Source organism: Pseudozyma hubeiensis, assembly GCF_000403515.1.
Source record: "Pseudozyma hubeiensis SY62 DNA, scaffold: PHS47, whole genome shotgun sequence".
Taxonomy (NCBI): Eukaryota; Fungi; Basidiomycota; class Ustilaginomycetes; order Ustilaginales; family Ustilaginaceae; genus Pseudozyma; species Pseudozyma hubeiensis.
The window spans coordinates 227,994-248,806 of NW_012133829.1; the positions used below are offsets into that span (position 1 = coordinate 227,994).

A 20,813-nucleotide genomic window follows, 5' to 3' on the forward strand; every position below is an offset into this window, starting at 1 on the left:
CGACAGCATACCACGAGGCGGAATGAGCGAGGTGCGCAGACTGAGAATCGAGCAATGCTCCGATTGACGCTAGCGATGATGGCAGAAGCGGCGCACGAGTCTTGCCCAACATTCTACCCGAGCGGTTCGACACGAGAAAAGAAGTCGCCGACAGATCACGATGGGAGACACAGCTCAGAACAACTTTCTGTTTTCGGCAAAAGATTCTGCTGCATGAGGGGTTGCAGCAGACCGCCTCGATTTTGAAAGCTCTACGATCGTCAAGATGCAGCTCGCATGAGAGAACCTACACCTCGGCTATCGGCGCGCCACGACGAATGGTGGAGAGGCGCTAGTATTCAAGCCTCGTGATGGCAATTGAGTGTGCATTGTCGACAGTGTAGACAGGGAGAGAGAGAGAGAGAGAGAGACCGTGAGGACTAGGAAGTGACTTGTGGCATGGGTTGGTCGCCAAATTCTCCGGTATGCAAGGAGGCGGGCTGTCTGGTTCAGCGTGGCTCGCGCTGTCCGACAGGTTGGAGGGGAATCGGGCGATGTTAGTGAGTGCAATTTTGATCTTTTTTTAAATCTTGGCAGCTGTTAGACCATGTATAACACGTACTCAATCTGAACAATCTCGTAGTTGTCACCAGACAGTGGGGCTGGAACCAATCGGAAGACCTGCATTTTGGCTGCTTGCTTGATTAGATGAGGGCGAGCATCCAAGAGGTGCAGCAAATTGCACCATTTCCCACCGACGATGGCGTGCTCCCCCACATTCGCCTTTGACAGGTCAATTTCGAAATTCTGCTGCGTCCGCCAGACTCTCTGGAGCCCGACACAATATGGAGACACCCTCGGCTTTCTACCGACGTTTAGGTGGTGGCAAGTCCTGCCTCGACCGGTCCGAAATTGCTCTTTTTTCTCGCTAAGTCGACGCAATACTGTCAGGGTCCCTCCATGCTCGCGATTGATGGACCCTGATTTGCTGTGCCGTTGCCAGCGATGGCACTCGAGATCATGTCAGAATGTCTTCGATGCTCAACAAGGGTATTGAACACTCATCTCCAGAGGTCTATCATGGGCCTTGAGTGTATATGAGAGGTTGTGTGATGGTCGATTGCAAGTCGACAAGGCTTCGACGAGGAAAGCGGCGAAAGGAGGCGGGCGAGCTTGCTGACTCTAGCAACGGAAGCAAAGCGGGCAATGAATGGTGTGCTTCTTCGACGTTGATTGCTTGCTAATCCGCGCATGTGCGACTCGCCAGCCACGGCGTTCGGAAAAGCCGCGACGGGCGTCAGTTTTAGATTTCGCACTTTTTCTCTTTCTTCTTGTCAGCCCTCACTTGCAGGCAGACTCACTTAATCCCGGTCCACCTGTTCTAGCCTTTTTCGCCGCTAGACTGACGCTAAGTGTCAAACATGTCCAAGAAGATGGCAGTCAGCAAGCAGTCTGTTGTGGCATAACTTTTTGTGTGGAAAATGCATGGCCGAAGTTGCACAAAGCGACATGCTCCGACATGGGTCCGAGTTGAGAGAAGTGTGAGAGGCAAGACTGTGGCTGCTTTCCTCATCTGTCCTCTGGATTGATAATCTTCCAGCGGGCAAGCTCCAACGTCGACGCCTTACTTGGCCTCCCACAATCCTCACCTTGGCGGTTCCACATAGTACCACGCTCCGGTATCCACCTTGCCATCAGTCAGAGTCACTTTTTTCTTTTTGGATCCTTCTTGTCCCGCTCGTGGCGGCAATCTTCTCATCTCGTGGATCCCCTCCCCTCCCCTCCCCGTCTCGTCATCACCACCACCTCTTCCTCCCTCCCCATCTTATACGAGCCTTGACTTCTATTCTCGTATAGATCACTCGGAGCCCTCTTTCAAAAGACTCGAGGTCGTCCCCTTCCGGTGGCGTCTGTCTTCCGTCCCTCCTCCGGTGTCTAGCTAATCACGAAACATCGCCTACGGACGTTTCGCTGTTTGGCTTTCACCAGTGCCACTGCACTTTTCGGGAAGCTCCCTTCGCTGGGCTCACTGCTTTGATCTCGCTCTGCATCCTATACAATCTCCTTCGACATGAGCTCCATCTCTGCTGCTGGCGCCGTCGCCAGGATCGCGGCGCTCGCCTCGGCCACCCTGGTCAACGTAGCTCCCTCGGGCAAGGCGTCCACCTCCTCCTTCTCCCCCATCGCTGACAAGGCCACCGAGATCAACGCACAGCTCGACGTCGAGCAGCTCAACCACCATGTCGAGCTCGGCTCGGTCCTTGCCCAGCTCAAGCCTACCGGCAACGGTCTCATCTCGGTCCTCTCCCACGCACACCAGCAGACCTTCACCCGTCTCGTGCCTCACCTCCCCAAGCTCGTACACACGCCCCTCGTCTTTCACGTAGCCAGCGCCGGCGAGCACAGCGATCTCATGGCGTTGCGCCAGTCTGGCTTGGTGCTCCTCCACTCTTCCACCGCAGCACAGGCCCACGACCACGCCCTCCTCGCCACCAAGATTGCCACCTCCGCCAAGCGCGCTGTCCTCCACTTCTTCGAAGACGTCTCTGGTCCCGTCGAAGAGGTGACCAAGGTCGACCTCGCCTCCTTCATCGGTTCGGTTGCTGCTTCCACCAGCACTGACGCTGCCGCTCCCAAGACCAACGGCGTCAACGGTCATGCCAACGGCGTCAACGGTGCCAACGGTCACACCAACGGCCACGCCAGCGCTGCTGCCAGCGAGTTCGGCTTCGAAGACCTCGAGTCTGCCATCGATGCCGCCTACGAGGACGTCGCTGAGCTCGTCGGTCACGCCGTCGAGCCCTTCCAGCTCGTCGGTGCTTCCGATGCTCACAACCTCGCCGTCGTGCTCGGTGCCGGTTCTGAGACGCTCCAGGATTACACCGCCCCTCACAACGACCTTGCCATCCTCGATATCCGCCTTGTCCGCCCCTCGTTGCCACAGCGCCTCCTAGACGCCATCCCCGCCGGCATCAAGCGCATCGCTGTCCTCGAACAGAGTGTCCGAAGGACCACCAAGCTCGGCCCTCTCTTTGTCGACGTCGCCACCGCTTTCCAGGGCTCTGAGCGTGCTCTTCCCTCGGTCTTTGTCAGCGGCATCCTCGGCCACATTGACAACGGCGACAAGGCTGCCAAGGAGCTCATCAAGGCGCTCGAGGCTCCTAAGGTCAAGCACGCTTTCGTCGTCGGTGATGTCAAGAAGCTTTCCGCTCGTGCTCAGGCCTCTCCGGCTGCTGCCGCTACCAATGCTCCCGTCCAGCCGCCCAAGCACGAGGAGGCGTATAACCTCATGCTCGAGCAGGTCTTCGCCGAGCGTCTCTCGGTGGTCAACTCGGCCAACGAAGAGTCCGACGACCACCCTGCCGCTCGCAGCCCCGAATACGCTTTTGGTCAGGTGCTCGCCCAGCTCGAACAGCGCGACGAGCTCCTTCGTGCCGTCAACGACGTCCTTCGCGAAGGAGGCGTCTCGACTGAGCTCCACGAGGCCCTCTCGCAGTGGCTCGTAGCCAAGCACGACGCCAAGAAGAACGTCGCGTCTAGCAACAAGGTCGCCTCCCTCCTTCAGTCGTCCACCTCTGGCGCTGCGCTTCCAAAGATCAAGTCGCTCTCCTCGCACCTCTCGCTCAAGAGCAGGTGGATCGTCGGCAGCGACGCTTGGGCGTACGACGCTGGCATGGGTGGTGTGCACCACGTCATCGCCTCGGGTCGCAACGTCAACATGCTCATCTTTGACAGCGTCCCCTACTCCAAGCGTGATGCTCAGGCTGCTCACAAGCGCAAGAAGGACATCGCCCTTTACGCCATGAACTACGGCAACGTCTACGTCGCCAGCACCGCCATCTACGCTGACTACACCCAGGTCCTCCACGCCCTCATGGAGGCCGACAAGTTTGACGGCCCCTCGATCGTGCTCGCCTACGTCCCTTACCGCACCGAGGACGCCCCCGCTCTCGATGTATTGCGCGAGACCAAGCTCGCCGTCGACTCGGGTTACTGGCCTCTCTTCCGCTGGGATCCCAGCGCCGAGGCTCGTGGCTCCGAGACCTTCCGCCTGGACGGTGTCCGTCTGCGTGAGCAGCTCCAGCAGTTCCTCGACCGCCAGAACCTCTTCACCACGCTCGTCAAGTCGCGTCCCGAGTTGTCCTACGACATTGCCGCCTCGCAGGGCAATGCGCTCCGCGATCTGCAGCGTCGCAAGGCAAAGGAGGCCTACGAGAAGATGCTCGGCTCGCTCGACGGTCCTCCCCTGCTCATCCTCGTCGCATCGGACGGCGGCAACGCCGAAAAGGTGGCCAAGAAGCTCGCCGTCCGCGCCAAGGCTCGTGGTGTCGCCGCTCGTCTCCTCACCATGGACGACTACCCGGTGACCGAGGAGCTCAAGGACGAGAAGAACGTCGTCTTCCTCACCTCGACCGCCGGTCAGGGTGAGGCTCCTCAGAACGGCCGATTCACCTACAAGGCGCTCCACGCCATGTCCGAAGCTGCTCTGCCCGACACGATCAACTTTACCGTCTTTGCCATGGGTGACAGCCACTACTGGCCTCGACCCGAGGACGCACACTACTACAACAAGCCCGGAAAGGACATTGACGTGCGTCTCGAGCAGCTCGGTGCCACGCGCATGGCTCCCATCGGTCTCGGTGACGACCAGGACGCCGACGGCTACCAGACTGGCTACAAGATCTGGGAGCCTTTGCTCTGGAAGGCGCTCGGCGTCGACACGGTCGAGGTCAAGGAGGCTGAGCCCGAGCCGATCACCAACGAGCACATGAAGATCGCCTCCAACTACCTCCGCGGTACCATCAAGGAGGCGCTCGTCGACACCTCGACCGGCGCCATCCCCGAGACCGACGGTCAGCTCACCAAGTTCCACGGTACCTACATGCAGTACGACCGCGACACTCTGGAGGAGCGCAAGGCTGCCGGTCTCGAGCCCGCCTACAGCTTCATGATCCGTGCGCGTATCCCCGGTGGTGTCGTCACCCCCGAGCAGTGGGTGCAGCTCGACGACGTCGCCGAAAAGTACGGCAACCAGACGGTCAAGATCACCACGCGTCAGACCATCCAGTATCACTGTGTCGTCAAGAGCAACCTCAAAGCTGCCATGCAGGGCATCAACAAGTCGATGCTCGACACCATCGCCGCTTGCGGTGACGTCAACCGAAACGTCATGTGCTCGCCCAACCCGAGCCTGACCGAGCTGCACGAGGACGTGTACGAGTTCTCCAAGTCGATCTCGGAGCATCTGCTGCCGCGCATGAACGCGTACCACGAGATCTGGCTCGACAAGGAGACCGACAGCTCCAAGCAGCTGCTCATCGGTGGCGTCTTGCAGGACTACGAGCCGCTCTACGGGCCTTACTACCTGCCACGAAAGTTCAAGATCGCTATCGCGGTGCCTCCACGCAACGACACCGACTGTCTGGCGCACGACATTGGTCTCATCGCCATCGCCGATCCCGTGACCAAGCGTCTGGCCGGTTTCAACTTGGCTGTCGGTGGTGGTATGGGTGTCACACATTCGATGAAGGCGACCTACCCACGTCTCGGCAGCGTCATCGGATTCGTCACGCCCCAGCAGACGCTCGACGCGTGCCGAACCGTCATGCTCGTCCAGCGCGACACGGGCAACCGTGCCAACCGCAAGCAGGCGCGTCTAAAGTACACCATCGACAAGCACTGGGGTGGTGCCGACAACTTCAAGGCCGAAGTCGAGCGTCGTCTGGGCTACAAGCTCGCCGAGGCCAAGTCGTACAAGTTTGACACCAACACGGACCAGTACGGCTGGACGCAGGATTACAAGGGCAACTACCACTGCACCTTGTGGCTCGAGAATGGGCGTGTCAAGGACGAACCTGGCGCGCCGTTCCGTACCGGTCTGCGCGAGCTGTGCAAGATCCACAAGGGAGCCTTCCGCCTGACGCCGAACCAGCACATTATCGTTTCGGACATCAAGCCCGAGGACAAGGATGCCATCGACGCCCACCTGCGCAAGTACAAGATGAACAACTGGGAGCACTCGGGTGTCAAGCTTTCGGCTAGCGCCTGTGTCGCGTTCCCGACGTGTGGGTTGGCGATGGCCGAGTCGGAGCGATACCTGCCGTTGCTGATGGACAAGGTCGAGGCGATCTTTGAGGCGAACGGGTTGCGCAGCAGCGAGACGGTGTTCCGCATGTCGGGTTGTGCCAACGGCTGTTCGAGACCGTGGATGGCCGAAGCGGGTTTCGTCGGAAAGGCACCTGGTCAGTACGTCATGACCTTGGGTGGTTCGCACAACGGTACGCGTCTGTCCAAGATCTACCGCGAGTCGGTCGACGAGAAGGAGATCTTGGAGATCATGAACAAGCTCGTTCCGCAGTACGCGCAGAACCGCATCGAGGGCGAGTCGTTCGGCGACTACGTCATCAGGGCTGGCGTCATCAAGCCGACGACGGAGGGCAAGGCTTTCTACGAGGACATGTGCCCCTCGGACGTTGTTCCCCCGAGCGCGGCGGCTAAGAAGGGCCCTGCGCAGGCGGTCGAGCACTACGACCGATCGTCGTCGGCGTGAGCTACCCTCATACCAATTAAAAAAATTCTATAACACCCTCTGCATCATTCCAATGTAAATAGTAGGCCTACGACGCTGCGACGTCCGTATAGTCAGTCTCGTTTGTTCTCTACAATATAGATCCGGATTTCAAAGTTCGAAGCCTTGTTTCGAAGCCTGGTTGCGAGGCGGTAGTCTTTTGAGCGGGGCGAATGAGTGTACTTGTCAGCAGCAATTCTCTTGTCACCTGAATGTAATCGATCACAATCGAGCACATGCTCGTCCGCGTCCTGACGAAGCTCTATGAATTGCGAAGTATCTCAATCCACATCCGCGGCTACTGATCTAGTGGCCATTCGCCGTCGGATCGTTGTCCTTCTGAATCTGTTTCGCCAACTCGCTGATCCCTTTTGCCTCGTGCTCCTCCTCCGCCTGGATGGTCAACACCAACGCGCTGCCATCCTGCTTCCATTCAGCTTTGACGCTTCTCAGATCCTCGACAATGTAATCCGCGCCTTCCTCCTGCATCTTTTCTCCATCGTGTGTTGTTCGCAATGCCAACGTCTTTGCACCTGCCCTCTTACCCGCTCGAACACCGGGGGGAGCGTCTTCGACGACCAGACATCGGCTGATGTCCTGCTTTGTCTTTTCGGCACCCATGAGGTACGGTTGTGGGTCTGGTTTGCCCTTGGTGCAAAGATCCGAGGTGATGAAGACTTGGGGTGGGTCGCTGACACCAGCGGAGGCGAACCCTTGCTGTGCGTACGCCTGGGTTGCACTGGTGACGATCGCCCAACCGTAGTTGCCTCGCTTGACGGCGGTTTCCGGCCGGGTCGAGTTGATCTGGTTCAAAAGCTCTTTCGCTCCGGGCGTGGCTACGATGGAACCACCTTTGCCGGTCTTGGCGTTCTCGCGAGCGACGACGAGGATGTTGGATTCGAACCTCTCGACTTCCTTGGGCAGATCGGCGTCGGAGATCGAGGGGATGAAGCGACGAAGGTTCTCTACAGTGCGGTAACCGTGGCAGGTCTGCATGACGAAGGAGAGATCGAGGTTGTATTGATGAGCGAACGAGGCCCAGGTTGCGTTGACGGCCGGGGTGGAATCGATGAGCGTGCCGTCCATGTCGAAGAGGATGGTATCCACTTCGAGGGTGATTGTCTTGACCATCTTGAGGAACGATCGCGATGTCTAGTGTGAGATGATGGTTGGTGTGGTGGTTGAAGGAGATGAAGTTGTGGGTGTGTATGCGGGAGATATGAATGAACGTTGCGGGAACATGCTCGGCTATGCTTTCGGAAAGAGTGCAGATCCCTCCGAACTTCATCATTCTAGCGTTGACCGGATCTTCTCGGTCCACGTTTTCTGTTGCCATCACGCAACGTGCTGCTGCTGCCACGATATCCGGCATCTTCGGTGACATTTACACCCATCAGTCGGCACCCTCATCTCATTGGACGGCCCAGCGTGCCACAGTTCGTGAGCGGTTCAAATCATGCAAGCCACTCTGCCCGTGTAGCCTCTTCATTGATCCTCGGAAGGAAGGAAAAAAGGGCTGACCCGCGGCCATTTTAAACACCGACATTGTCGACGCAACTCGCAACGGTTCAGACGCTCTAACATCAGCCATTCTCCTCATCCCGCCTTGCACGCAGTTCCGTCCAGCCTAGTCTATCGGCAGGGACGGTTCGGAAGCAGCGAAGGCCCAATACGCAGCACAAAGACATGTTCATCAAGCCAGGATCAGCTGGGCTGATGCATGTTTGGGGTTGAGGTGTGGCTGACGAGATTGTTGCAAGACAGGCAAACGAGGCGTGGCCAAGCAGTTTAAGGGTGAAGCGATAGGGTGTGTACTGCATCAACATCGGCTCGTTCGAACAGCGAACATATCGGCGATCAGGAAAATTGTCTATAGAAGCCGGTTCGTCAAAAAGCACAGACAGCACGTGACTCGCCCTCGAAAACTGTAGTTTTTCCCGAATTCAATGTTGAAAGGGAAGAATTCTCAATTTGAACTCTTCTGAATTCCAAAATTGCGCGGCATGAGAGCGCAGTAAAGCCTCGAATGGAAGCAACGTTTAGCCAGACAAAGCGGCAGCGAGAGAGACACACTGAGGCCAGCCAGTTCTGTGTCTGTGAGAGTAGTGCAAGACGAGCTAGACTCGAAAGAGAGTTGACCGCCCAGAGAAGCGTCCCAGGCCAAAATTTCAGCTGGAGCAGCGCAATCCTTCGACACGGAGCCAGGCAGCACGCAACCCAAGGCGGGCTACAGGGCTTTGTCGCCATCACAGTTTCGCATTCTGCCCTTCATCTTCGACCATCCACCCCTCAAGATCATATCAAAGTACGTATCTGGATGGGCCATTCAGTCAACACTGCAATGGCATCAGAAGCAGCATCTAGGCAGGCAAAGACAGCATTCCGTTGGACAGCATCGACACCATTTTTCGACTATGGCAGTGCAGCAGCAGCATCACCCTCGACAACAGCATATCCCACAACAACACATAATACCAGGCAGTGCGACACTCATGATGGGGCTGCACAGTATCGCATATGATTGCAGGACGCCGATGTCGACATGATTGTTCGACGCCGATAGTATGGTTCGATTTTGGACGGCGACCTCGACACGCATGTTCAAGTGGCAGCTATGTAGCCACATGCAGGGAGACAGTACTTGCCGGAGACGCACAGGATGGATGTTCATAATCGTGACATTGCGACATCGCCGACAGGAGATGATCTACCTTTCTTGATCCGGTCTTGACGAACTGCAGTCAGCGTGTCTTTCGGTGGCAAGTAGCAACTGCACATCCGTTGGCGTTCCAGCGCACGACGCATTACCGATTCCGACTGGATAGTAGCTTCTCGCTGTCGTGGGAGGCACATGCGACTGTGGCTCATCCCGTGCCTCTGCCATTCTCAGTACCAGCTGGTCCACCGCTATGCAATTGGAAAGCAAGTGTCACCCAGCCTCACCAGGACAATCAGGATGCACGGGAGGACTCTCCCGGTCTTCTCAAGGTGGTCTTGACGCTTGCAACATCCCATGCCGGCATCTCGCTCCCATTTCACATCGCAGTACTGGTTCCGACATTCGCTCGCCCCACGCTACTTGGCTTATCTCGACATTGGATGTGCGCAACATGATCCTCCTATCGCCGCAAACTGCGTCTTGACCGTCGTCCAGTTGTCCAACATCCGACCGTGCCGTTCTTTGTCCTGCCTTTTTCTGCAAATTTTCAACACATTGCAAATTCAGAATACACGAGACTGACCTACTTTGTTTTCTTCCTCAATCCTCCAACTTGCACTACCAACCCGACTCGACTACACCCATCTGCACATCATCATCGCCTTTCAATCTAAAAGATGGCCGTGAAGCACAACAACATCCTTCACAACAACCACTTCCGCAAGGATTGGCAGCGTCGGGTCAAGGTCTGGTTCGACCAGCCCGGTGCCAAGAAGAGGAGACGCACTGCTCGTGAGGCCAAGGCTGCCAAGCTCGGCCTGCGCCCCGTCCAGCCTCTGCGCCCCGCTGTCCGATGCCCCACCCTCCGATACAACACCAAGGTCCGCTCCGGCCGTGGCTTCACCATTGAGGAGGTCAAGGCTGCCGGTCTCGGCAAGAAGTACGCTCGCTCCGTCGGCATCCCCGTCGACCACCGTCGCCGCAACAAGTCCGAGGAGAGCCTCAAGCTCAACGTTGAGCGCATCAAGGCTTACCAGGCCCGTCTTGTGGTCGTCCCCAAGCTGACCAAGAAGAACAAGGACAAGAAGGTCGACCTTTCCAACGTCGAGGCCGTCCGCCAGGTCCAGTCGGTCATCCCCTTGCCTGCTGGTACCGAGGCCGAGAAGCCCCGTGCCATCACTTCGGAGGAGAAGGAGTTCAACGCTTACGAGACCCTCCGCAAGGCTCGTGGTACCCACCGTGCCGCTGGCAAGGTCAAGGCCCGTATCGCCAAGAAGGAGGAGGAGGCTGCCAACGCCAAGAAGTAAATTTGCTCAACGCGATTCCTCTTCTTTGTTTGTATGGTTTCCTTTCCTTTCTTGCACCTTTCTTCTCGTCTGCATGCAGTCCTTTCTTCTCCCACCCATTCATCGTTTCATTCCGTCCAGCTCTGATCTAGGATCGGTTCACATCATCGACTTTGTTTCTCTTGGATTCCGCATGATGTATCCGCATTTGGAGATCGAGAGTCGGCATCGATGAGGGCGGGGGGTTTCCCTTTTCAGTAGTCAAATGGTTTCTCGTTCCATTGACTCGGTGTATTTTCAGCATATCACACAACACACTTTGCACACATTACCGCTTTCCTGTATCCACGCGAGGGTCTGGATTGCCCATCACGTTCTCACACACCCACACACCCCAAAAAATCTAAAGAGATTGATCCTTCGCTACTTGATGTCGTGATGTGCGTATGTGAGGGGTGTGGGGTGGATTGAGATGAGGAAAGGGTTGTTGGTTGAGGAGCTGAGGTTAGGGCTGTTCCCGCGGACTTGCTGCTGGTGACTGTTTGGCTCTTCTATGTGTCAGTGCTCGTGGGCTTCCGAGGATGTCCGGGTTGACCGCGTGTTTCGATCCCAGGGAGACGAGGCTTGACAGGCACACGCGAATAGGCAGTTGAACCTGACTACTCCAGAATGCTCGCGAAGGGCCGACAGGCCACGCAGACCAGAATGTCGCGGTGCCGCCGACTCAGCTCAGTTCTCCAGGGTCTAGATCAGCAGCGGCACGTTCTCGCTTGTGCCGTCAGATCCTCTTGTACTGCTGCTGCGTCAAATTTCAACAACAATTAGCTTCGTGTTTGTGTGACGTCGAACAACACTCCTTTTTTTTTTTCTTCTCGAGGTAACAAAGCTGCGCGGACCACCTTTTCTTATTCCTTCTTCTTTTGCGTTCGTCATCAGCCACCGACCACGAAATACAGCAAAGGATGTCGATGAAGATGGCTCTTCGTGGGCTGTTGGCAGCACCGTTGAGGGGTGTCTCGAGAACACCTGTCAGAGTCGCTGCCGCCGCTGCCAGGGTTGGTTCCTCGTCGTCTTCTTCTTCTTCACGGCTCAGTTTCACCAGTCGATCTCTTCATCAGCAACGTGTCCTCACACTCGACTCGACACCATCGCACTCGCTGCTATTCAAGCCTGCGTCGGCTTATTTTGCCTCAGCCTCACCGATCATCCTCTCTTCACGGTCGATCTCCACGACATCATCGACGAGCAACACCAGCTCCTCCTCAAAGCCCTCCTCCACTCCACCACCACGACCCGAACCCGAAGCAGAAGACACCGACTCTCCACCGCCCAAGGCAACCCTTCGCGAGCGGTTGAAGTTCCTCACTCGGCGCTACGGCTGGTGGGCGCTCGGCGTCTACCTTCTCGCCTCTTCCGTCGACTTTTCCCTCACCTTCCTCGCCATCCACCTCTTGGGTGCCGACCACATCCGTTCCCTCGAAGCCTCCCTCCGCAAATCCATCGGTCTCGAACAACGATCCGAAGATCCCGATGAATCCTCGAAATCCGGCAACAAGAGCAGTACCATCTGGACAGAAGCAGTTCTCGCATACACCATTCACAAGACCCTTCTGCTCCCCGTAAGGGTGGCGTTCACTGCCGCGGTCACACCGAGCTTTGTCAAATGGCTCGTCAAGATGGGTTGGGCAAAGGCGAACCACCAGGTCAAAGCGAGTGTCGGGAGGAAGGCTGCGGATAAGGCGATCCAGGATGTCGTGAGGAGAAACAATGCCGTTAAGAAGGTCGAGGAGACTGCCAAGCATCAGTAATTCGGGAAACAATGTCACTTTTGTCACCACTTCAGATAGTCGCGAGAGAGTATGTGCGGGGACTGTGTGTGGTGAAGGGAGACGAGGATGAGAGACTTGCACATGCGAACGAAGGAGAACACGGAGAGGTTGGGATTGCATCGAGGGGAAGAGAGAGACAGACGCGACTGAGAAGGCGATGTCGAGACGAGCGGGCAAAGGAGTGTGATTGTGATTGGAAGAGGCACAGACGGAGCCTGCATTCTGGGACGAGGAACGACACGATGAGAGACGGGACAGAAACCAAAGACGACGGGGGGAGGGACAACCGAGACGCAGCGACAGAAAGAGAGGTGATGGCAAACAAGCGAGTCCGCTCACCATTGTTGATGGTGAGGCTGTAAGGAAATATCGTCAAAAGAGCTGTCGTCGAACCCTGTACAAGAACCTACCCTTCCTTACAGTCGGCACATCTCTCGTCTCGACACTACCACCAGTCCTTGCGTCATCACCGATTTCATCCATCATCGCCCTCTTTCCCTGTCCATCCTTCGATTTAGCCAACTGATCACCCGAAACCTGCTTACCATCCACCGTGTACGTCGCCTTGTGAGAATCGAGCAAAGCTTTCAAGCCGGTTTCGAACTTAGCCAGCTGTGTGTGGGTGATCTTCATGTGAGCAAAGAGGTGGGCGAAGTCGCACGGAGCGATCTCGAGCGTTGCTTTGGACGATTCGGCCGGACACGAGGCGGAGGAAGAGTCCGACGGACCCGACGCACCACCAGAAGACGCGGCACTGGGGCCATTGCCGCTGGCGTCTGCAGACGATGCACCGCTTCTCTTCTGAGGCTTGCTGCTGTCGTCCGAGTCAGTGCTGCATGGAGGAGCCGATGGTGGATTGGCACTTGGACCGCCAGAAGTGATGTCCGGAGGAGGTGTGCCTGACGGTGGCGAACTGGGAGATGGCGACGAATTGTCTTGTGGATTGGCACTTGTACCGCCAGAAGTGATGTCGGGAGGAGGTGTGCTTGGCGGAGGCGAATCAGGTGGCGACGATCCCGACGGTGGCGATCCAGGTGGCGACGTTTCCGGAGGCGCAGAAGATTCAGGTGGCGACGCATCGGACGGCGGAGCTCCTCCGCCAGACGAAATGGGAGGCGTACCACTACCACCACCAGAAGTCACTTCTGGGGCCGAGCCGCTTCCAGAAGGCATCAACGTCTTGAGAATGTGCGTGAACTTCGCTGCAGGACCACAGCTTCCACCATCGCCTTGTCCAGGACTTGGAGGTGGACTACCGCTGCCAGACCCATCCGGGGGAGGACGCGAGGACGACCCGCCATCTTTAGAATCGCTGCTGCCAGAGGAGCTGTCACTCTTGGACTTCGATGTAGACTTCGACGAGTCGGAGTCTTTGTTGTCGTGACATTCTCCCTCGGACTTAGACGGAGTGGTACCCTTGTCGTCGTCGCAATTTTCCTTGTCGCTCGAGCCACCGCCGCCGGATGGCGAGGAACCGCTGCCTTCGATGTTATTGATTTTGTCCATATCGCAGTCTTCAGCCGCATCGCCACCCGTTGTCGCTTTGCCGGATTTGTCGCTGCTCGAAGCAGAGTCGGAAAGACCGTCAGCTGCAGTGCTTGAGAGTTCGCATTTATGGCACTCCGGTCCTCCAGCAGCGTCTTCTCCCCCTCCTCCCCCTCCTCCGCCACCACCACCAATACCACCTCCTCCTCCTCCTGCTCCTCCCCCTCCTCCCCCTCCCCCAGCACCACCAGCACCTCCTGCACCTCCTTCACCTCCTGCACCTCCCGCACCTCCCGCTCCTCCACCACCACCAACGCCAGATCCTTCAGGAGATTCGATAGAACCAGGCATTCCTGAAGTTCCGGTTGATCCCGCGCTAGCCGAAGCCTCTAGGGAATCACAGTCATCTGGCGATCCATTCGATCCATTCGATCCAGGAGAGCTCGAAGAATCGGGGGAGCCTACGGCCGGACTGCCGGGCCCACCAGGTCCTCCGGAAGCGCCTAGTCCACCTGGTCCGCCTGGAGAGCTCGAAGAGTCGGGTGAGCTCGAGCCTGGACTTCCGAGACCACCTAATCCATTTGAGGAATTGGAATCACTTGGCGAGTCCGGAGTATCGAGACCACCTGGCGCACTGTATCCGGACGAATCTGGATAATCGGGCGCGGGCGAACCCGAGTCTGGGGAGGCAGTCGAAGTGCCGCCAGAAGGGGGACTCGAAGAATCAGGTGTACTGTCGCCAGGCGTCATGCTCGCCTGCAGCGCAGCTGTGTCGGGGGACGACGGCGGAGGAGTGCCCCTCGACGCTCCCGCACTCAGCAGTCCAGTTAGCGCAGGGAGTAGAAAACAGTCTTCGGCAGGAGCTGGCGCGACGCCGCCTCGAAGTGTCTTGGGCGAGGAATCCTTGGAAGCCCGATCTTTGGAGGATCCATGCTGGGGCTGAGAAGCTTGAGGGTGCGGAGCGTTTTCGGCAGTGCCGCCGAGGCCGATGGACAGATCGATACCGTGGTAGTAGGGGGTATTGGTGACAACGATCGTTGGCGATGCGTTGGCATGATCGATTTTCGTAACGATGAGCGCGACCAGTACCAAGGGTAGTAGTAGACCCTTCATACTTGCGAGTTGGTCGCGGGCTAGGATGGGAAAGGAGCGTGATGATGTCTTGCAAAGTTGCAGAGCAGTCGAAAGATAGAGAATGGTATTGTTGAGGGAAAGAATGACACGCAAGACCATCTTATATACCATTTGCAGCGTCGAATGTGCTGCTCCTCGAGTGCCTCCCGGGATGCCAGGGACAAGGTGGATCCAGGCAGCAGTCCCGCTTCATTTGGTCTGCACAGGCTGTCCTACCGATCCAGTGACAAAGGAGCTGCGAGTGAACGGTGTGGCCGAGTGCGTGAGATGAGGTGGCCACCTCCGCCAAACGAAGCGCAAGGGAGCGATGTGTATCACCCCGAGGAAGCCGGACCACCGATTGCATCACGTCTGCAGCCTCGACCCGACGATCATGAAACAATTGGGGTGTCCGACCGGCGTGTTTCACCATCTGTCACATTATCTCCCCTCTCTTTCGACGGTCAGGATGATGAAGAGAGATGAGCTCAGACGATTGAATCGCAGGTCTGTTCCCCTGGCTCCGAGACGAAGCTAAGAAAAGCAATTGTGATCGACAGGGAGCGGTGCGTGCGCATGTTGACACGCCCTCACGCTTTCGTCTTTCCCTCAAGTCTTGCGAATGAGCCTCTTCGGCACAGCCATGGTGTCACTTCAAGCTCCACTTCAAGCTCGAATCGCTCTTCCTGCCAACAAGATACCTCATCACAGCTGCCATTCACCGCACAGCCTAGAACACAAGACTCTGCTGCCACGATCTGACGACCTCAGAACAACAGCGCAACGAACTTGATCTCCATCACTTTCCCAACCGGAAATGAAACCGACGCACAGCGCTTCAAACCCCGTGTCAAAGATTGATTAGACGAAAGTGGTATTCTCCAGATCGAGCCCGCGCAAAAGACACGGCAGACAAAAGGCAAGTCCTTGAGATAAAAGCAATGCCAAAAGAAGGTGATCAAGAGAGTGCTCAGAAAGTGACTATATGAAGAGAGATCACTGGTAGTGACCGTGTGGGTATTGTTGTTGCTGTTGAGGATGCGACATGCCAGCATGCGCATATGGGTCTACACCGTAGCCATTGTCCGCGTAAGCGGCGCTTGCACCAGGAGAGGTTTGCATACCGTACTGATGGCCGCCGTACATGTGATGGTCCTGATAATACGCAGCTGCTGGATCGACCGCATATCCATGATCCATTCCGGAAGAATACTCGTTGACGGCGTATCCAGCAGGTGGAGCTGCAGCTAGAGCCGTAGTGGAAGCGGTGAAACTGTCCCTGCCCTTCTCGCCCATACCTGCATGTGCATCTTGTTCACCCCCCTCGTTGTCCGAGTCGTCACCCATGTCGAAACCGGCACCTCCTGTGCGACGCGCGGGGAGAGGCTGCATGACATTGGAATCGGGATCGTGTTTGAGTTCCGGCCACTTGATGTCGGCATCTTGATCTTCAAAGTTGCTGAATCTGCGGGTGCCAAACTTGAAGTAGAGGAAGATGAAGGCGGCCAGGACCAAAACACCTCCGGCGACAGACACGCCGATGATGAGACCCTTGCTAGCACCGCCGGAGCCGCTTCCGGAGCTCGACTGTCTGTCGGCAGATGCTGACGAGGTGGACGCTGTTGTTGTGGGGGTGGCAACGACGGTGGCGGTGAGGGTGGTGGTGAGGCCGGAGGAAGTGGTGAGCATGGCAGAGGAAGCCGAGGCACGGCTGACTGAAGCACTGGCTGCAGCAGCGGCGGATTCGGAAGCAGCAGCATTGGCGCTGGAAAGGGAGGCAGCGGCTGATGAAGCGGCAGCAGCAGCGATGGAGGAGGACTGTGCGGCCTCAGCTCGGGAAGCCGAGGCAGAAGCTGAAGCGGCTGCTGCTGAGGAAGAGGATGCGGCAGCGGCGGCAGCGGATGAGGAAGAAGCGGCAGCCGAGGAAGAGGCGGCGGCTGCGCTTGCTGACGAGGCACCGCCAAACGGGTCGAAGGAGGAAGCACTGCGCGTAGCTGAGGCCGAGTCGGAAGAGCCGCCATCGCTACCGCCGCTGTTGCCTCCTCCCAAGCCGCCAAGGAGGGGAGTCGGCATAGGTGCTCGTGGAGCGAGTCGAGCAAGATGATCTGGACGACCTCGAATATGATGTTGAGAGTCGGCCGAGACTGCCGAGGTGGCGACGAGCGCGCTCAACAAGAGGTAGCCAGACGCCTTCATGATGTGGAAAAGCGCGATCGGTAGGAGAAGGTCCTGAACAGTAGTGGATTCGAAGGATCGTGCTTATCTCAGCAAATGGACGGTGTAGTCGTAGAATGCGTCGATTGGTATCAGGAGCCGTGAGGTAGGTGCTTAGTTGGAAAGAATGTGGGCGGTCCGACAAAATGCGGCAGACAAAAGCGATGACAACACGGACGTGCAGAAGCCGAGCTGGAGCGAGATGAGCAAGAGCGATCGATACGCGATGCTGTCTGAAGGGAAAGGAGGGAGGATGCTGGAGATAGCGGAAGAGAAGAGGGATCACTTAAGCTGAGGGGGAAATGTGTTGGTGGTGATTGATGGTGTCGAGCAAGGGAGGTGTGAGGTTGGAGAATGGTGAGGTGAAAGGGAAACCAGTGCAAGTCTGATGGGCAAGCAGCGAAGGCAGTGCAATGTTGACCTCGGGCCCCTTGGTGTGATCTGCGGCCGCTCAAAGGATCGCAGGCAGAGGCAGCCCAGCCTGCACATGAAAACGTCAGAAGGCTCCCAAATTGGAGCGGAGTACTATAGCCAAGCAGAGTTAGTAGTCCGAGCCGCTGCAATCTGCACTGTAACCTTGCCTCGTGTTACCGCTTCCCCAACACGAATGTTTCCACTCAATATCACAGCGCCTCACGATGCAAGCCGCAACAAGGCAGACCCATCTTGGTACTGTCGATGCAGACATGGTTCACTCGAGTTAGTGTTTGAACGCCATGAAAGGGGCACGCATGGTTGTCGCGCAACGGTGACTTGGAGCCGAGCAAGCGCTCGTGTCTGGCCGTCAGAAGCCGAATGAGCAGATGGACAAGCAAGCGCGGAGAGAGGCACCTTGCACAAAAGCCCACGCTGCACCCGCTGCGCTTCGGCAGAGTCTGGTTGGTGGTGCAGCACCGAATCCTCAACCTGCGGTCTGTAGGATCTGCAAATTATCACAAACTATCACAACAGCTGCTCCGAGGGCGATCCAAATCCAAACTCCGATCCAGCAACGAGGCACAAAAGGGCCCTTACGGTTTGCAAGCCAAAACATGGCCAAAAGTGACACAAAAGACCAACACAAAACTCACACACCGACACACGACCCTCAAACCGGCACCCTAAAATCTCAGGCGAGCGTTTAAATTTGTATTTGTTTCGCAAGCGAGGATGGCACGCTGGCGCCGATCCAATTACAAAGCGGAGTGAAAGTTTCACAAAAGGCGCTTCAATCCAAGCGAACACCAGCGCCGATCCACGCCAATCCGTGCAGCTGCTCTTTGCTCAAGAGCTCTCCCGGCCTCAATCACGGCGTCTTCGCTGTACCAGTAGAACGACTCACAATGGCTGCCTGCTTGTTGTGGTTAGCAGCGAGCGAATTAAGCCTCGGGAACGGGTTGCCAAAAGCTGCGTCAGATCGACCGGCCATCGCTGCTTGTCGTCGATCATGCAGTTCCGCCTACGGGGTCGATGAAACGCCCTTCGATCCCGCAATCGACGTCGATCCAGGCTTTGAGCTGGTTTAGGCTTGTCGAAAGCGAGTGTCGATTGAAGTTGCGGTGCGTGCATCGCAGATGAGACAGCATGTAAGCCCCACGAAACGCGGGCCAAAGCAAATGCACGGTCCGGTCTAACAATTTACCACTTTTTCGTTAGCCGCGAATCTGTCGCGATACGCGCAAGTCTCAATGCTGTCTCTGCTTGGCCAAGAAACTCGAACGCGCCAAATGCTTCGAAACGCACGGTGCAGCGCATCAGGGAAAAAATAAATCCGCGCTCTACAAACCAACACAACAACATCATTGCGCAAGTCCTTTCTGAAGGGATCGTCGCTGCGGATCGCGAATGCTTTGGCGAGAACCCTCGTCGTTCATCTTCTTTTCCTTCTTCCTTCATCGACTCGAAACCGATCCATATTTTGCCTGCAAAAATGTCGTCGGCACCACCGCCAACACGTCCGGCCACCGGTCGCAAACGTGCTCCCTCCTTCTCCGAAGCCATCGCACAAGTTCCACAGAACGCCAATGCCCAAGACGAGACCGCCGATCCCGCCGTGGCAGACCGCATCGCTGCCGCTGACGCTGCGGCAACCAAAGATCCCGTGGCTGCATCCACTCGCGCTGCCAGCAAGAAGGGCAAATACTCGTTCCAAGATGACGAGATCTACCGTTCGCAAGGTCTCATCAAGGACCTCATGACGTTCCGATGGATGACCGCTCCCGCCTCCTCTTTCCAGCTTGCTGCCATCTTCGTTCTCGCCTACTTTAACTGGAACTTCTTCATTGGTTCTCCCGAGAACAATCCCGTCGCACCGTTCCTCATGCTCTCGCATCGCGTACCTCAATCTCAGGTCATTCTCGATAGCCTTCCGCCTAAAGACGGTGTACAGCAAGCACTCCAGAATCTCATTCCACGATCAGCAGAGTCTCTCGAAGCAAGATACCAGAAAGGATACAACGATTTGCTCTTCCTCGTGTTCTACGTCATTGTCTTTTCTTTCTTGCGTCAATCCACGACGCTCTACATCTTCAAACCCTTTGCCAAATGGTGGGGGATCAAGAGCGAATCCAAGCAGGCCAGGTTCACCGAGCAGGGCTACGCTGTACTCTACTGGGGTAGCGCCGCCGCTCTGGGCGTCTACGTCATGAGCTTTCAGGACAGCTGGTGGTACAACTTTGAACACCTCTGGCTCAAGTACCCCCACTGGCAGATGCGCAGCGAACTCAAACTCTACTACCTCCTCCAGTTCTCCTTTTGGCTCCAACAAGCTCTCGTCATGCTTTTGCGCCTCGAGGCACCTCGCAAGGACTACTACGAGCTCATTGCGCATCACCTCGTCACCCTCTGGCTCATCGGCTGGTCCTACCTGATCAACCTCACCATGATCGGCACCACCGTCTTTGTATGCATGGACATCCCCGATACATGGCTCGGTTTCAGCAAGGCGCTCAACTACATGGGTCTCGACAACATCACCGTCGTCATCTTTGCCATCTTTATGGTCATCTGGACCTACTTCCGCATCTACCTTTCAGCGGCAACGTTGTACAGCGTCTGGTATCAGTTCGATCTCATCCCCACGTATACCAGGGAGTGGAATCCGGTGAAAGGCTGGTGGTTGGTTCCGTGGATGAAGTATCAGATCTTCGCTCCGCTGTTTTTGCTGCTGCTGTTGAACCTGTTCTGGTACGTGCTCATGTGGAGGATCATGTTCAGGGCTATCAAGGGAGATGTTGCTGATGAGAGGGAGGATGGCGAGTACGATGACGAGGAGGAGGAGAAAGAGGACAAGAAGAAGCAGTGAGACTGTAGAGTACTGTGTCGGTTTTTTGAATGGATTTGCAAGTTGACTCGATACACAACGCATTGTGATTACAGCAGAACAACTGAGCCTTGATAGACCAAGTGTCGTATGGATCTGTAGCGAAGCAGGTGGACGGAGTCGTTGCTGAGTGTAGCTTCTTCGTTGCTGTAGCGGAGAGATGAAGGGTTAATCAGCTGCCTGACTTCCTTTTGATGTGAGGGAGGGGAAGAGCTTACTCGGGAAGGCGGATCGAACCGCAGTCTTGCAGACATCTGATGAACACGGGTGCGTCCAGATCCGGACCTGGAACTGTCAGGCAGTAGTCGAATCGAACGAAACTTTGCTGTCAGTTTCACCGACCAAGTCGTAGAGCAGGACTTGGAAGAAGGGGGGGGGG

General features: G+C 56.7%; 10 protein-coding genes across 10 annotated transcripts in view; 5 read left to right on the forward strand and 5 right to left on the reverse strand.

The window, feature by feature from the left end:
* Positions 1-2,050: 2,050 nt before the first annotated feature.
* On the forward strand, positions 2,051-6,529 carry PHSY_005082 (hypothetical protein; the record flags this gene model as incomplete). The annotated part of the gene is made up of 1 exon (XM_012335693.1): positions 2,051-6,529. One exon carries the CDS (start codon positions 2,051-2,053, stop codon positions 6,527-6,529), a length of 4,479 nt encoding a protein of 1,492 aa, XP_012191083.1.
* Positions 6,530-6,853: 324 nt separating this feature from the next.
* Positions 6,854-7,678, reverse strand: PHSY_005083 (hypothetical protein; the record flags this gene model as incomplete). The annotated part of the gene is made up of 1 exon (XM_012335694.1): positions 6,854-7,678. One exon carries the CDS (start codon positions 7,676-7,678, stop codon positions 6,854-6,856), a length of 825 nt encoding a protein of 274 aa, XP_012191084.1.
* A 1,164-nt stretch (positions 7,679-8,842) lies between these two features.
* Positions 8,843-9,400, reverse strand: PHSY_005084 (hypothetical protein; the record flags this gene model as incomplete). Its single annotated transcript, XM_012335695.1, has 2 exons — positions 8,843-8,907; positions 9,259-9,400. The coding sequence occupies 2 exons, from the start codon at positions 9,398-9,400 to the stop codon at positions 8,843-8,845; spliced, it is 207 nt and encodes a 68-aa protein (XP_012191085.1).
* Positions 9,401-9,883: 483 nt separating this feature from the next.
* On the forward strand, positions 9,884-10,513 carry PHSY_005085 (60S ribosomal protein L13; the record flags this gene model as incomplete). The annotated part of the gene is made up of 1 exon (XM_012335696.1): positions 9,884-10,513. The coding sequence occupies one exon, from the start codon at positions 9,884-9,886 to the stop codon at positions 10,511-10,513; it is 630 nt and encodes a 209-aa protein (XP_012191086.1).
* A 947-nt stretch (positions 10,514-11,460) lies between these two features.
* On the forward strand, positions 11,461-12,300 carry PHSY_005086 (potential N-terminal peptidyl-methionine acetyltransferase; the record flags this gene model as incomplete). Its single annotated transcript, XM_012335697.1, has 1 exon — positions 11,461-12,300. One exon carries the CDS (start codon positions 11,461-11,463, stop codon positions 12,298-12,300), a length of 840 nt encoding a protein of 279 aa, XP_012191087.1.
* Positions 12,301-12,693: 393 nt separating this feature from the next.
* PHSY_005087 (hypothetical protein) lies at positions 12,694-14,919 on the reverse strand (the record flags this gene model as incomplete). The annotated part of the gene is made up of 1 exon (XM_012335698.1): positions 12,694-14,919. The coding sequence occupies one exon, from the start codon at positions 14,917-14,919 to the stop codon at positions 12,694-12,696; it is 2,226 nt and encodes a 741-aa protein (XP_012191088.1).
* Positions 14,920-15,915: 996 nt separating this feature from the next.
* On the reverse strand, positions 15,916-16,992 carry PHSY_005088 (hypothetical protein; the record flags this gene model as incomplete). Its single annotated transcript, XM_012335699.1, has 1 exon — positions 15,916-16,992. The coding sequence occupies one exon, from the start codon at positions 16,990-16,992 to the stop codon at positions 15,916-15,918; it is 1,077 nt and encodes a 358-aa protein (XP_012191089.1).
* Positions 16,993-17,928: 936 nt separating this feature from the next.
* Positions 17,929-18,237, forward strand: PHSY_005089 (O-acetylhomoserine lyase; the record flags this gene model as incomplete). Its single annotated transcript, XM_012335700.1, has 1 exon — positions 17,929-18,237. One exon carries the CDS (start codon positions 17,929-17,931, stop codon positions 18,235-18,237), a length of 309 nt encoding a protein of 102 aa, XP_012191090.1.
* A 345-nt stretch (positions 18,238-18,582) lies between these two features.
* Positions 18,583-20,416, forward strand: PHSY_005090 (hypothetical protein; the record flags this gene model as incomplete). The annotated part of the gene is made up of 2 exons (XM_012335701.1): positions 18,583-18,671; positions 18,769-20,416. The coding sequence occupies 2 exons, from the start codon at positions 18,583-18,585 to the stop codon at positions 20,414-20,416; spliced, it is 1,737 nt and encodes a 578-aa protein (XP_012191091.1).
* A 68-nt stretch (positions 20,417-20,484) lies between these two features.
* The window catches only part of PHSY_005091 (hypothetical protein), a gene marked incomplete at both ends in the record, with an annotated part of 1,355 nt that continues 1,026 nt past the window's right edge, over positions 20,485-20,813 (reverse strand). The window contains one exon of the mRNA XM_012335702.1: positions 20,485-20,581. Within this exon, the coding sequence (XP_012191092.1) occupies positions 20,485-20,581 (97 nt within the window). The remainder of the gene's footprint in view (positions 20,582-20,813) is intronic.